The sequence below is a fragment of the Rhinopithecus bieti genome, unplaced genomic scaffold, assembly GCF_001698545.2.
Source record: "Rhinopithecus bieti isolate Rb0 unplaced genomic scaffold, ASM169854v2 scaffold_68778, whole genome shotgun sequence".
NCBI lineage: Eukaryota > Metazoa > Chordata > Mammalia > Primates > Cercopithecidae > Rhinopithecus > Rhinopithecus bieti.
This window is the reverse complement of record NW_016827519.1, coordinates 1,361,125-1,377,376: the sequence shown is the minus strand read 5'-3', so window position 1 is coordinate 1,377,376 and position 16,252 is coordinate 1,361,125. Positions and strand designations below refer to the sequence as shown.

Sequence of the window (16,252 nt, the reverse complement as noted above, 5' to 3'; positions counted from 1 at the left end):
AAATAATGATTTATTGAGTGAAAAAGTTTTCTATTCATTCCATCATACAATAGATTGTGCTAAGAATCATTTTGGAGGAATGTGCAGCATTCAGAAGTTGTATCTCATGCAGTCACTCAGCAGCATTTTATCTAAAAGTAGGTGCACAGACTCAGACAATTACAAACTATTTCAGGCATGATCTACAGTGATTTTTCCACACATTGTACAGTGAAAGCTCTTCATCTTGGAACAACTTGTCAAGGCAGACTGCATGCACATATATATTAGTTATTTGCTTGAAAAGACAAGTTAGAATATGAAAATATATAAGCAGCATTCATGTAATACAGAATTCCTGAGAATAGCGTGTGCTATAAATCTTTGAGAAGTAATTTGTATTCATATAAAAACCATGATATAAAACATTTCTCTCAACTAAAACAGAGTGATCTAAAACTAACACACTGCAAGGGGCTGTCAGTATTTACTGTCAACAATGATGAAGGCATAACTAGATTCTATTGCACTTTTTCGCAAAATAAACATTTCAGACAATTTTTTCTTTTTCTTTTTTTCACATCTGTTTTGAAAGTATCAGAGAAGGCATTTTATAAACCAATGTATTACAATTTTAAATTAAAATATTTTCTCTTTTCATATTTTTCTTTCTAGTTGATCAATACGGTTTTAAACCCTAACGGGACTATATAAAAACACGGAAAGGAAATACTTCTCAAGGATACAGCTATCATTATTCTTTATACTACTCTCAGACAAATGTTGCTGTTCTGTGACCCTAATTTGGAAAAGATGTTGGTTGTTGTTATTAATAGGTAGAGAGAGTATTTATACTCAGGCATGTATTTACATGTACCTAACAAAGCAAAAGAAATGCAGAGGATATAAAAATGGAGGAGTGTAAAACTCCCTTGTACTTAGTAGAATTAGTTGCTACAACTGCTACAAATAAGGACGGGGAGCGTGAGAACCTCTCTGGAATCTGTATGGAAGAGTCTCATATAACAAGGGCACGTGAGGGAAGTTCAGAGTCTAAGGCCCTTTCCTTTGCTCAGAATCAGAGGACAAGGAGGAAAGTGAATACACTTGACAAAAACAAACAACGAAACAGCTATCATCTATCCGCTTTTCTTCTGGAGAGAAAGAAGGAAAAGCTAACAAAACATTTTCAGTGTTAATATTTAGAAAATAGTTTCCTAGTAAGAGAAATATAATCTTACTAGAGAAACACTAGCATATATACATAGTAGCTTTATTTCCATTGTGTTTGATCTGGTCTTTTAAATATTAGAAATAATGGTGCTTTGCTTGATTGGAAAAATAATAATCATCATAGTAACCATAAATATGTAGTGTGCATATGTGTGATTTCCTTGTTTTGCAAGGAAATGTCTTAAATTCTACCATACATTTACTTCAGCTCTTCTCTTTCTTCCTTTCCAACCTCCACAACGTATGCCTCCTCTGAACTTTCTTGAGTGCACCATCACTCCTGCCTCATCTGTATGTGGAACAGACATACTCATAGATACAGAGTTGACGGTGAAATAGAAATTCCACAACAAAGCAAAATTATGTCTTTTGTGATTATTTTGACTTTGTTTCTAGAGAGTTGTTAAAAATAAACCAAATCAAAACTATCAAAGAAATAATAACATAAAACTCCCTTCAGTGATGAAAAAAGAAACTAAAACACAAATAAATGTTTTTTTCTTTTTTTAACAAATAATATAGATTTATATTCATGCATTACTTTCATTAGTTCATGAGTAAGAGTGCACATTGTTGAAAAAGCGTAAGTGTTGCAGAGCATCTGGCCTCAGTTTTCCTAAATAAACATATTACAATAGCAAAAACTGGTGTCAGAGCTGCATAAACCACAACATATACTACATACCATCAAGGTGCAAAGGGACAAGGAAAACCAACGTATGTACAGCATTTCAAGTTAATATTCCATGAGAGTTGTAATAAATCATAGAGAAAAAATTAAATATACTATAAAACAGCCTTCCACAATAAAGTATGGATTAGTTGTGTTCTAAACTATATAAGAATAGCCATTCATATTTTATAAGTATGTGGCTTTATTGGCAGTTAGTACAAAAAATTGCAGTGCAACTGGCTCTGCCAGGGATAAAACAGACTTGAAGTAGCCAATGCAATGGAATATTATTTCAATGAACGCTGTTCTTTTTGGAATCTTAGATTTTTGGTTTGACTACTAAAGGTGATGTACAACTCTTCAACTGCATAGTCAATGTAAAGCAGCATAAATCCCTTGTGGCACAGAACCATAGTCTCAGCAAGAGACAAGGGCAATTCCTACCAACCTGTAAACTGAAGGGATGTGGAGTTCTGGCAACGAAGGCAAGAATTTGTTTAAATCATTTCTTAGAAGTACCTGAACTCAACCATACTTTCCAAAGTCAAATTAGTATGTGGGTGAAGACTGCTTGATACTTTAAGCCATGCTTGGCTTGTGAACATTTACATGGAAATCTGTCTTTCAAAACCTCACCAGCCTCTTTCTCATTACACTGCAGTTGATGGAAGGCAGAGGTCTCCAAGCATACAACTCCCTGAGACTGGTTCTGAGAATGACATCCTGGCTTCCTGCAATGTCAATCTAACCCTTTTTAAGGTCATCAAGTCATTGTTTTCTTCCCTACAAGCCTGGATATTTCAAATCCCAAATATGGCTGTGATACATTTCCAAGTAGCATATTATACATGTGGTTTGCCAAGTATGCCTTCCTCCTAGATTCCACCTAGCATTCAAAGTTGCCATCATTTCTTCCCATTAATGTTATCATCCCTACTGGGTACCAGGTGTCAACTAAGGCCATTCATGGTGAACAGGCTGACCACTTTTTCTCCGTTGTTGTTGCAAATGTTCCAGTTCAGCCTCATACATCATTTCTTGAACTAAGTACTTCTCCCGTCGTATTCGGTCATGTAGACCCTTTGGTACATCTGGAATCAGGTATGCGATGAATGACTTTATCCCAAAAACAAGGTGCTGCAAATTTAAATGTGAAAAGTACAGTTTTCAAAGATTCTGAAATGTTAATTATAAAAGTACAACAATGAACAATGTTGCATTTGCTTTGAATCAAGCATCAGAACTTAGTATGTACCATCTAGAATATTAATACTTTCAAAAATTATATTGAAAACACTACTGTTGCCTTCTTCACATAAGTATCAGGACAAAACAAAGAATTACTTCCTCTTTTTCCTGTAACATGTTGATATCACTTTCTAAGCACCAAGTAAATCTTAAATTCATACCTATAAAATCTCTACATATTATGAAATATTATTATGACATGAATTGTTATACACAGATGAGAAAGATCACATCCAGGGAGAACCCATGTCCAATAGATCATAACACATATCATGTAAACCACATAGAATGCAATCTGCCTGTTATGCTAGCATTATACTCAAACTCAAAAAATGCATTTTTCATGTCTATTAAGTTCACATATCACCATAGCTGCTTTAAATATTTTACCTTTATTATATAATTGTTCTATGATGAAAAACATATTACTTTTATTATTACTTCTTTGAGACAGCATCTCATTCTTTTGCCCAGGTTGGAGTGCAGTGGCATATACACAGCTGACTGCAGCCTCCATCTCCTAGGCTTAAGTGATCCTCCTGCCTCAGACTCCCAAGTAGCTGGGAACACAGTTGCCTGCCACTACACCTGGATAATTTTTTAAAAAAAATTTTGTAGATACAAGGTCTCACCATGTTGCCCAGACTGGCCTCAAGCTCCTGGGCTCAAGTTATCCTCCCACCTTGGCCTCCCAAAGTGCTGGGATTACAGGTGGGAGCCACTGTGCCTGGTCAATATTTTGAAAAATGAACTGACAAAAGTAATGCATTTAAAAAAAAGCAGGAATAAAACTCAAAGGCAGTGTGTCTGTGGTTAGAAGTATACATGTTGAATGAGGCTGCTTGAATCTGAATCCTACGCTTATCAGCTCTTTAACCTCAGGCAAATCACCTATATTCTGTGTCATATCCCTAAAATGGTGATAATAGTAGTATCTCTTAAAGGTTGGCATAAGTATTAAATGAATATGTGTGTGTATATATATATAAATACACACACACCATATATGTGTGTGTGTGTATATATATATATATATATATATATTTGTGTGTGTGTGTGTGTGTGTGTGTGTATGTGTGTGTGTGGCTTGGGAATTGCTTGTCATAGTGTGAGCCCTGCTTAAATATTATCTCCTGTTATTATAAATGCATCCTGTTTTTCCTAGGAAGAAGAGTAGATCTTTCAATTTCTCAGAGAGGAAAAAACATGATACTAATAGAGTTAGCATAATCTGTGGAAAATAACACGTTCCTAATGGATTCTTAGTAAATAGTCTATGTGGAAAAGAAGAATTCAAGGTACTTTAACTGGGCTTATTATATGTGTCCCAAGAAACTGTACTGCAGAGTAGATCATAGTAAGGCAGCTCATATTTTTCCATATAAAAGCAAATAATCAGAAGTTGTTTCTTGATAAAATATTTGATATTCACAGAAATATCCAGGAATATGCCTTAAGGGTATAGGAATAAAATTCAAAACCTTTGCTATAATTAAATTAGTAAGGAGGGGTATGCTTCAAGTCCCTGAGGAAAAAATAATTTAGTATACCTTTCTTTTTTTTTTTTTTTTTAGATGGAGTTTCACTCTTGTTGGCCAGGCTAGAGTGCAAAGGTGCGATCTCGACTCACCACAACTTCCGCCTCCCGGGTTCAAGTGCTTCTCCTGCCTCAAACTCCTGAGTAGCTGGGATTATAGGAGTGCACCACTGCACCTGGCTAATTTTGTATTTTTAGTGGAGACGGGGGTTTCTCCATGTTGGTCAGGCTGCTTCGAACTCCTGACCTCAGGTGATCCGCCTGCCTCGGCCTCCCAAAGTTCTGTGATTACAGGCGTGAGCCACCACACCTAGCCAAGTTAGTATAATTTTAATAACACTGACTAGTGGAATTTAATGCAGAATTATTTTATAATTAAAAAGTTTATTCAACTCATTCTAAATGGCATTCTAAGGGGAAAATAATACAATAAAAGATAGTCCCTTCAATAAATGGTGGAGGGAAAATTGGATACCTATGCACAGAAGAATGACAACAGACCCCTCTCTCTTACCAAATTCAAAAATAAAATCAAAATGGATTAAAGACAAGTGTAAGTCTGAAACTATGAAACCACTAGAAGAAAAACACTGGGGAAATGCTTTAGGACGTAGACCTAGGCAGAGATTTTTTTGGGGTAAGACCTCAAAAGCATGGGCAATAAAAACAAAAATAGACAAATGGGATCACATCAAGCTAAAAAGTTCCTGCATGGCAAATAAAAAAAATCTACAGAGTGAATAGACAACTGATAGAGTTGAGAAAGTATTTCCAAACTATCCATCTGACAAAGGATTAATAAATTTGATGAAATATCATACAGAAGACAGAAAAAATGTTCTAAATGTGAATCAATCTCATGGCTAGCTGTCTATATATCTAAAAACAATAAAATGGGTAAGGCACAAAATAAGTTTCATGAAACAATACTATTGAAGTAATTTTGAAAAAGAACACTCAAATTAATACTACTTTTTTTTTGTAAACAAACACATATGCAAGTAAATATGTGGGAGAATTTATACGGATGAAAAGGGAGGGGATGTTTTTGGAATGGGTGGGTAATGGAATTAGCAATGGTGAAAGAAGAAGAAAAAAATAGTGAGGAAATTACATGGATCAATGATGACAGTTTGCTTTGAATCCATGCATTTTGTTAACTTTGTTCATTTGAGCTCCAAAATAAGATGGGAGAAGAAGTGTAAATAAAAACACAATAGAAGTTTTTTTAATCACTGGATTGGAAATATGCCTTAACTCTTATGTTAGACACTCTCACTTCATTAGGAGACATGTATACAGGTGCAAAGTCGTTAAGTAATAGAATTTCAGTCCCGGATGATATGCTTAGGGGTAACCATTTCATTTTAAAGATGAAGGATATTTCACTACAAAATTTGAAGTACTTTTTGGAGATCAGTTGAGAGGTATATTACCTTTAAAAATATTTGTTCCAAAAGTCTTAGATATGGCTACCTTTTCTCTGAATAAATTGGTGTGGTCATGTAAAACAGATGCATTTAAAGTCTTTTTATTGACCTTAGTGGTACCTCAGAGAGTATATACTCAATATATCCCAGTGCTAAATTCTTCACTGTATTGAAATAATTATATGCTAAATGAGGCAATAATACAATAGCTTCTGCCAAATTTCTTCACAGGATTACAATCAGATATTATTGTATGGATCTGATAATCAAAGTCTCTGCATTTTTAAATAAAATGTTCTCAAGCACAATTTATTGAATCATCCAGTGTTCCTTATACAAATATGTAAGTGATCAACTGTAATTGGAATTGATTGTTCAGAAAATCAGTTTTTTCCACCCCAATGAATTGATATGGATTCCTTTATCAGATGATGAAAATCATCCTTTCCTTTTTAAACTTGGTTACTAAAAGACTCAAAAGTAGGAGGCTCAAAAGTTTTCAGCTCAACTGTGCAGTAGCTTTTTTTTTTTAACCCTGATTTCCTGGTACTTAAATTAATGTACACTCTTACATTATTCAGCGCTTGCTTTTCTGTACTTGTAATAATGCTTTCATTGTATTAAAGCCTTTTACGGGACCTACTTAAGTGTTTTTGTGGAAGTCTGTGAGGAACTGATTTCAAAGAGGCAGATGATAAATCATTTAGAAGAGCATTTATCTATAGTAATTTTCAACTCAGCTTGTGACTAACCTCAAATACAATAATGAAGGCCAATCTAGCAGCAAGAATATGCCAGTATTGTAAAGTAAACTCATAGGGTTTGGAACTCCAAGGGGGGCCTCTGTAGTCTCTGTACCTGAAATCCACAAAAACAAAGAGAATGACAAATAGAGATCAAACAGTGAAGGCCCCAATTTTCTTGATTTGCCCAAATACCAAAATAACAGTTTAAATGTGCTCATTAACATGCAGTGGGGAATACATGGAATGGTGAAAGCAGGCAGGAAAGAAACTATTATAAGTACCTGCAATAACCAGATTTTCCCATGCCAAGCTCACTCAGGTCAAAGAAGGATAGGCTATTGTTGACATATCCCTTTAAGCAACTGGGAGAAAAGAAAAATATCATGTGATTCAAAGATTCATATATTTCTAGCCTAATTATTTTATTACAAATGCCAGGATTTTATAAATGTATTATTCTTTCCATTCTAACGATAAACTTTTAGCAACTAAGCTCTTTTATTCCATTCCCTAACTTTCATAATTGTACCTTAATGAGACAGATTCCTGCCCTGCCATTTTCTCCCAATAATTCCTACATTGCCTTTTCATCTGGTTTATGTTTATTAAGTAGTTAGCACACACTAGACATTTTGCTAATTACTTTCTATGTATTAAAACTCTATAAAATGTTTTATAAATATGCATGCACATAATACTGTTCAATTATAATTAAGTAGCTAATAAACATTGCTTATTCTTAACTTATTCAACATATATATTTATTCAAGACCTATGATTTGTTGGAAAAATTCTCGATGCTTGGTACTTAACAGTGAACAAAACAGGCAAAAATCCCTATCCTTGTGTAGCTTACCTTCTAGTAGGGTGGGAGAGGGGAGAGATACGCACACAATAAACATAATTAATAAGTAAATTGTATAGAATGTTAAAATGCAGTAAGTGCTACGAAAATAAAAATGAAGTAATTCTTCCAGATGGGATATTGTTAAGTCATCATTCCTACAGTAACAAAATCCAGTTTTAAAGACATTGAAGATGTATGGAAACAAGAACTAGATGAATGAATGTTCCAGAGAGAGAAAAGTCCTTCCTAGGGAAATTGGCAATCACCTATTCTTTCCCTTTCCTGGAGGCATTCATTTGCCAAATCTGGGTGAATACTAAGAATTAGGCTCAGCTCAACTGTGCAGTAGCTTTTTTTTTTTTTTAACCCTGATTTCCTGGTATTTAAATTAATGTACACTCTTACATTAGCGTCTGTACCAAGGCAATAGAAACCAATGAGTTTTACCAATTGCATGGGGCTGGTGTGACAGATTGAAAGGTACAGAAGCCCCAAATGCCTGGATGTTTTTCTCATGAGATATTTGCTAAGTTCTTGGGCAGCCTGGAAAGCTGGAGGTGGGAGTGAATCTGGTTTTCAACAGGCAGAATGAAATCTTCTAGAGTGTCACAGCACTTAAGAGAAAAAGGCCTCTACAAGTCCCACGGCAAGAAGGAGGGGGCCTGCCACTAACAGCCTCTTAAAAGTTTTGAGGCAGTGGAAGGCCAAAAGATAAGTTTGAGTTGTCCATAGGCCATAAATGAATCTCATGACCAAGTGGAGCTAATTCTTACAATACGAGGTTTTTTCTATCATATAAAATCGCTCAGTGGAACTCACTACATTAACAGAACAAAAAGAAAACCATACGATCATATTAATAAATAAATAAACAAATGTTTCATAAAATTCAACTGGAGATACAATAAACACTACTCAACAAAACAAAAATCTGGTAGGATCTTAATCTGATGAAGAATGTCTACATAAATACATATAGCTAATATATTTAACAGTGAAATGCTTCATATGTTGAACACTTTCTCCTGAAGTCAGTGAGAAGACAAACATTTCTCTTGTCACTATTTCTATTCAACACTGTCTATACAAATAGAAGAGAAAGACCTAACTGGAATTAACACAAAGAAACAGTATATAAATATGACTTTATTCACATATGGCATAGTTATGTATATAGGAAATATAAAATAACCTAAAACCCATTTGAATTAATGAGTGAATTTAGCAAGATCACTAGATAGATACAAGGTCAATATAGAAAAAATATTTCAGCAGCAAACAAAAGAAAATAAAATTTAAATGAATACTACTTATAGTGACATTACAAATACCAAATATCTGGGTATAAATCTAAAAATGCCATATAGGATCTCTACACTGGGATCTAAAAACAAACAAACAAACCACATGTCTCAGAGAATTCAATAAACACTGAAGTAAATGGAGTCAGCGTGTTTAAAGACTGGTTGTTAAAATGTCAATTCTCTCAAATTTTAAAAAAATGGTAACTGATAAATTGAATCTAAAGTTTATATGTAAATGTAAAGAGTCTATATTAGCAACGTCAGTGTTGAAAAAAATGTACAGAAGATTACAGCACGCAATATTGACTTACTGTAAAGCTACAGTAATTAAGACACCGTGATCTTCATACAAGGAAAGGCAATAGGCCAATGAAGAGGAGATAGTTCAAAAACTGATACACAAATACACATTCACCTGATTTATGACAAGAATGGCCCTGCCATCCTTGGTGAAATAATTGTCTTTTCAACAAATGGTGCTGGAGAAATTGGATGTTCTTAAAGAAAGTAATGTAAACCTTTGGCTACCACACAACGTAATAGATTAGGCTAAGGGAAATTGGAATTAGGGGGTTAAAATTTCACATAGAGTCCTGAGGGTAGACTTTTTTAGGAAGGTAACATGAGGAAAGATTAGGAGTTGAGAGAGGCAGCCATGAGGGTATCTGGGGATGGACAGTTTCAAGCAGAAAAAGCAGAGTCCTTGGCATGTACTAGGGACTGTGAGAGGGCAGCGGTGGTGGAAACAAAGGGAGGGAGGGAAATAGTGTTGGAAAACGAGTTCTGAGAAGAAGCTCACTTTGTATGAATTTAGGGAGGATTTTGGCTCTTAGACTGAAATAAGAAGACACTACTGTGTTATGAGCACATGAATCACATGAATGAACTTCAGTTTTAAGTAAGATTATTCAAGGATCCAGGTGAGAGATGATAGTGTCTTGCGCTAGGTGAGGCAGTGGAAGTGGTATGAAAAGGGGATGTTTGGAAAGCAGGGTCAACATATTTCCCAGTGGATTGTGTGGGGCGTGAAAAAAGAAAAAGTATTCAAGGCTGATTACCAAGGATCATGGCCTGAGTCACTATAAATACGAAATTGCTGTTAACTGAGATGGGGAAGACCGAAGGTGAAGCAGGATTGGGTGAAATTTGGACTTTAAATTTGGGCATGGCAAGTTTTAGATGTTTATTAGACATGTAAGAGGAGATGCCAAGTAGACAGTGGAAAATTCAAGGCTAGAATTCAGGTGTGAGAGTAGATTGATCCATGAAACTGAATTAGATGGTCAAGGAAATAAACAGAAATACAGACGATAGTAAGTCCATAGATTGAGCCCTTGGGGAACTCCAAAATTAAAGCTGAGAGATGAGGAGAAGTAGCAGACATGATTGGTCAGGTGTGGCTGGCGGGGTAGCAGGAAAACCAAAATTATGTGGCTTTCTGAAAGTCAAGTGAATAAAGTATATTAAGAAGGGAATGATCAATTGTCAAATGCTGCTGAGAGGCCAAATGATGTGAGAACTGGAGTCGACAAGTGAGTTTCACAATGTGAAAGTCATCATGACATCTCGACGGAGCCATGGAGCATATGTGTTACTGAAGAGAGTTTAAAAGGGAAGAGGGAAGGGGAATTGGAGAACATAGGAAGAGAAAGGTCTTTGGATGTAGTTTTTGTGATAAATTGGAGCAAAGACATAAAGATGTAACTGGAAGGCAGCTGGGACAAGGAGGACTTTATTGACTAGAAGAATAAAAGCATGTTTCAATGTTAATGTGAATAAGTAAATAGAGGCAAAATACATAATGTATGAGAAAAAGGGGTGAATTACTAGAATGATGGTCTCAGGGAAAGAGAAAGAGATTCAGGGCACAAGTGGAGGAATTTTGCCTTCAAAATGGGAGCACAGATGGTTCTATTTCTGGGAACTTGGAGGAGGCAGGCTATGTGGGACACATACTGTAGGTAGGAAGATGTGATAATAGACGTCTGTGGAAGATCTTTTCTAATGGATTCAATTTTTCTTAAGTAGAAAGCAAGATCAGGTCAGAGTAAGAATAAAAAAGGAGGTGTGGAAGGCTTGAGGAGCAAGGAGAAGGTATGACAAACTTCTCTAAAAAAGTAGACGGGCAAATGAACTAGGAAAATAAAATACGTTTGTCAGGTCCACACAAAGTATGTGATACAAATTTAAAGTGAAACTAGTCAGTGTGGTAGTTCATTTTCCTTCATTCACATGCAGCTGCATGAGTGCAGTGCAGAGAAGACAAAGAGTTTGGAGAACCAAGGATGTGATCTGCATTTCCGTAACAAAGTGAATGGGGGCAAGGACCTACATATCCAAGGAAGTGGTTACGGTGATTGGGCAACTGGTTTGTAAGATGGTTAAGGATGGAAAAGAGGACATTAAAGGAAAGGGTGGGGGGCAAGAATGAGTTATTATGACCAATGCCTTAGAGATCTAGGTGAGTTCAAAGAATCGTTAAAATTAATTAATTTTTACTACAACCTTAAAACATATATATTTTATCTCCATCATAGTGGTTAAAGAATTGAAGTTTAAAGGGACTAAGTAACTTTATCTAGGCCTGTAATTCCAAAAACGTTTGGCCTCAGAACCCCTTTGCATTTAAAAAATTATTGAGGATCTGAAGAAGCTTTTTTTCTTTTTTGCACAAAGACGTATCATTGATATTTTAACATATTCGAAATTCAAGCTGAGAAATTTAGAAAATGTCTGTTACTTCATTTAAAACAAAATAATATATATTAAGGTAAATTAATATAAATGACCCGTTTCTTAAAGAAAAATAACTATATTTTCCAAAAGAAAAACATACTGAGAATGACATTAAATGTTTGCAAATCCCTTTAATGCCTGTTTTAACAGAAGACAGCTAGATTCTCATATCTGGTTCTATATAAAATCTATTGCAATATGTTGTTTTGGTCGAAGAATAAACAGAAAATCTGGTCCCATATATTAAGACTATTTTAATAGTATTTGAAACAATTGTGGATATTTTTCATTGACATTCCCTCAAAGCTCTACATGTGATACTTTCTAACGTTTAGCTGCAATGTGGAATTTTAAACCTTATCAATGAAGTTTTTATTCTGTTACATTAAAATCCCTAAGTCTAACTTGTATTTTAAATTCGTCTTTTATTCATTCATGATTTTGTAACATCAAATATGGGTTATTTGGAAAATATTCATTCCTGGAATCATGCAGCTCTTCCAAATGTTGACATATTTTACTACATACCATGAAAAAACTCACGATTGTTAATAACACCATTTATTTTATCAGAAAAAAATCTATCAGCATTGGGAAGCTTTTAAGCTCAAAGTGGTAAATAAAAGTTATCCAAAATTCTAACTTTCACTTCAGTGCTTGAACTTTTTCAATGGCAATAAATATAGCAATTATTTTCTTTAAAATGACAGGCTAGTTGTGAGCATTCTGTAAAAGACTGCTAAGTATCCAAGTCTGAATAATCATAGTTGGTCTGGCAATCATTATTTCATGTTGGAAAAAAGTTTGCTCAGTTTGTAACTCCAATGATCACATGAGTGTTTTTTTTTTTTTCTTTGAGATAACCATCACACTTTGGAATTAAGCAGAAAGTGGTTTATGCACACTTCCTATTTTGTCACATGAAATATTTAAAAGACATCTATTCAATAGTGGAGATTTTATTAAATCAATAATTATTGCTGCTTCACCGAGGACACACTGAACTTCTCATTGAAATTTTTTATGTTGGCCAAATTATGGTGAGGAATACAATCACTAATACTGCTTGGTACCACTGCCTTTAGTTACGCAAAACTACCAGAAACTTTATTCACCAATATTTTTGGATCGCTAGGGAGAATGTCAATATATGAAAAGGGCAAATTATATCTTAATTTCATTATAAAAATTGCATTGACTTCATGGACCCCTGAAGGAGATCTGCAGACCACATGTTAAGAAGAACTACCCTCGGACAACGGTTGTTGGAACCTAGATTCAAACACACATCTATCTGATTCTAAACCTTGAATTCTTAATTACAGAGCTATGCTGGCTTCACTCCATTCGTCGTTGTCCATACTAGAGCCAATAATTTATCATTTCATCTACTCTCTTGCCAATATCCTCCCCTCCCACTGTCATCTTGTCCTTCTGCCCCCTCCGAAAATTTCCAATCTGAATGAATCTATGTCAATGTAGCTGCTAAGCATACATAGAAAATAATTAAACAGGGTGCTCCTCTGAATGTGTGGTGTCAGTGGAACATAAGCCCTCCACATCTTTCCTTGAAATTAATCTATATTCCTAATCGATGAATATGGAGATTTCGGGTGCTATCTATATGAAATGCAGGCTCTGGAATGTAGAGTACTAGATACCCAGTCAATCTCATTTTCACTTGCCACTAGGTGGCAGCGAAAACACTGGCAAATAATGCTATGAAGCGGGCTCCTTAACAAGCCTATATGTTTTAAATCCTTAACATCCGCTTCTAGATTATTTTGATTAAGAAAAAAGAGGGTTTTTTAAACTACTAATACAAAATCCCACTTACACTTAGATAGTGCTTTACAGTTCATAAGATCTTATCTCAGACACCATTTCTTAAGCTTAAGGGCTATGGTTTTTTTTTTTTTTTTTTTTTTTTTTTTTTTTTTTTTTTTTTTTTTTTTTTTTTTTTTGTGACAGAGTTTCTCCCTGTCATCCAGGCTGGAGTGCAATGGCACAATCTCGGCTCACTGCAACCTCCGCCTCTCGGGTTCAAACGATTCTCTTACCTCAGTCTCCCGAGTAGCTGGGATTACAGGCGCCCGCCACCACACCCAGCTAATTTTTGTATTTTTAGTAGAGACGGGGGGGGGTTTCATCATGTTGGCCAGGTTGGTCTCGAACTCTTGACCTTGTGATCTCCCCGCCTCGGCCCCTCAAAGTGCTGGGGTTACAGGCCTAAGCCACCGCACCCGGCTGAACATTTCTTATTATGAACCAAGTAGGTCCAGATTAATGATGTGTCTTTCACTAAAAGGCAAAGTTAGAACTCAAACCTAAAAGGTCTGGCTTCAAGTTAAAATCCTGTGACAAGACCCCAAAATATACAATATATGAGGAAATATCCATTCCCTTATCACCTATCTGAAAAACTGAGACATTTATATCCAGAAAGGTATTTCATTGATCTGAGAAAACGTCCGTTCCTCAGCAGAGTTAACAGTGGATTTCCTCCTATTCCAGGGCTCATCCTGCTTGTGGCACATGTCCTGCATCCAGATCAGCTGCACACCCAAAGCTGCTCCTGCAGGAAACGGGAGAAGCAGCTTCTCCTGTCGCTTCTTCCACACCTAAGGCTGATCTCCAGCTACAGCTCTGTGTTATGTGCCTACAACTCCTCTCTGTTCCTCAAATCCAATGGTCTCTTACATTTTCCCCTAGTACCTTATTTCAGTAAGGAAAGAGCTGAAAAAACCTGTATCACCTAAAGCAGTGGTTCTAAACTGGGTGATTTTGTCCCCCAGACGACATCTGGCAATGCCCAGAGATAATTATGGTTGTCACAACTTGGAGAGTAGGGAGGTTACTATTGGTATCTACTGGGTGGTAACCAAGGGTGCTGCTAAACATCCTACAATGCACAAGACAGCCCCTCTGACTCCCATGAAAAGACAGAATTACCTGATCTAAAACATCAACAGAGAAGAGGTTGAGAAACTGTGTTGTAAAGAGTGGATTTAAATTTTAAAAGAAAATACATGGGAGACGGACTTTTTGCATCCCTAAAACCCTTAGTTGTAAATTCCTTTTGAAAATCTCTAGTCACAGAGCTGACAGTTTCTTCAAATTCTGCTTCTCCTCAGAAACTAGCACTGCTCCATTCAGCAATTTGATTAGCCAGTATAGGTTGCAATTTCCACATCTATATGGTAAGAAGAGTACATTCTTACCATATAGATGGTAAGAAGTTATTCTAAGATAACTTCTATTTATAGAATGTAACTTCTAAATACATTTTTTACTATTTTGATACTTGTGATGCATTTCCAAGTAAAAACATTAGATGAACTCTAAGATTATTAGCTATAATAACACTGTTGTCCTTTTTACTTTGCTTCATCTAATAAACGCATTATAAATGCAAGGCTTAGAAACACCACCCTTAATGGTCATAGAACAAAACTTCCCAGTAAGATCCCATTGTAATTACAAAGGTAAAACATATCAGGAGAATGTTTAAATTTAAACCTTACTTTTCACTTGGTTCTACATGATTTGCACAGGGGCCATATTTGTATTCGTAGACAAAACGTGGGATGTAATCAGAAGTAATAGCAATTACAAATGCATTGGTGATCACAGCCAATATACCGATTCCTTCGAGAATTCCAAGCCAGATACCTGATAAGAGAAAGATTAATCACGGTGAACAAAAATTAAAACTATGAAAATCCTGTAAATAATGTTATATTGGAAATGTTTTACTTATGTTGGGACTACAGCTCTGTCCACTTTGTGCTTTCTTAGTATATTATCTCAGTACAGACATTATAGCTATTGAATATGCTTTTTCCACAAAGAGAAGATAGATCTCATCTAGAAAGATTTAAAAATTGAAATGCCATTAGGACTGGGTTCTACAATGAAACATGGCACAGGTGCACAGGTGCACAAGATATTTCAAAGTCTAATTTACAGATCTTGCTGAGGCAATAAAAATAGTATATAAGAAACTTAAAGTTCTGCATGGTTATGCACACTGTGAAATATCTGCATTCACTCTGAGGTTTGTCTTTATCTTTTTTTTTTTTTTTTTTTTTTTTTTTTTTTTTTTTTTTTTTGAGACGGAGTCTCGCTCTGTTGCCCAGGCTGGAGTGCAGTGGCGCGATCTTGGCTCACTGCAAGCTCCGCCTCCCGGGTTCATGCCATTCTCCTGCTTCAGCCTCCCGAGTAGCTGGGACTACAGGCGCCTGCCACCTCACCTGGCTAGTTTTTTGTATTTTTTAGTAGAGACGGGGTTTCACCATGTTAGCCAGGATGGTCTCGATCCCCTGCCCTCGTGACCCGCCCGCCTCAGCCTCCCAAAGTGCTGGGATTACAGGCTTGAGCCACCGCGCCCGGCTGTCTTTATTTTTTTAAACGTACTTTCTAGTGAAATGCATATCTTGCCTTTTTATCGTCTCTTACTTTATATTTAATTAGCTATCTGAGATGTTTATCATGTTTCACTGGTCAGTACCTTTTGAAT

The 16,252-nt window shown here is 35.8% G+C and overlaps 1 protein-coding gene across 1 annotated transcript in view; it reads right to left on the bottom strand.

The window, feature by feature from the left end:
* The window catches only part of ANO3 (anoctamin 3), a 350,115-nt gene continuing 333,863 nt past the window's right edge, over positions 1-16,252 (bottom strand). Inside the window, exons 24-27 of the mRNA XM_017863846.1 lie at positions 15,258-15,405; positions 7,128-7,208; positions 6,853-6,958; positions 1-3,022 (exon numbers count right to left, since the gene is read on the bottom strand). Coding sequence (XP_017719335.1) covers positions 2,840-3,022; positions 6,853-6,958; positions 7,128-7,208; positions 15,258-15,405 — 518 coding nt within the window. The 3' untranslated portion in view covers positions 1-2,839. The remainder of the gene's footprint in view (positions 3,023-6,852; positions 6,959-7,127; positions 7,209-15,257; positions 15,406-16,252) is intronic.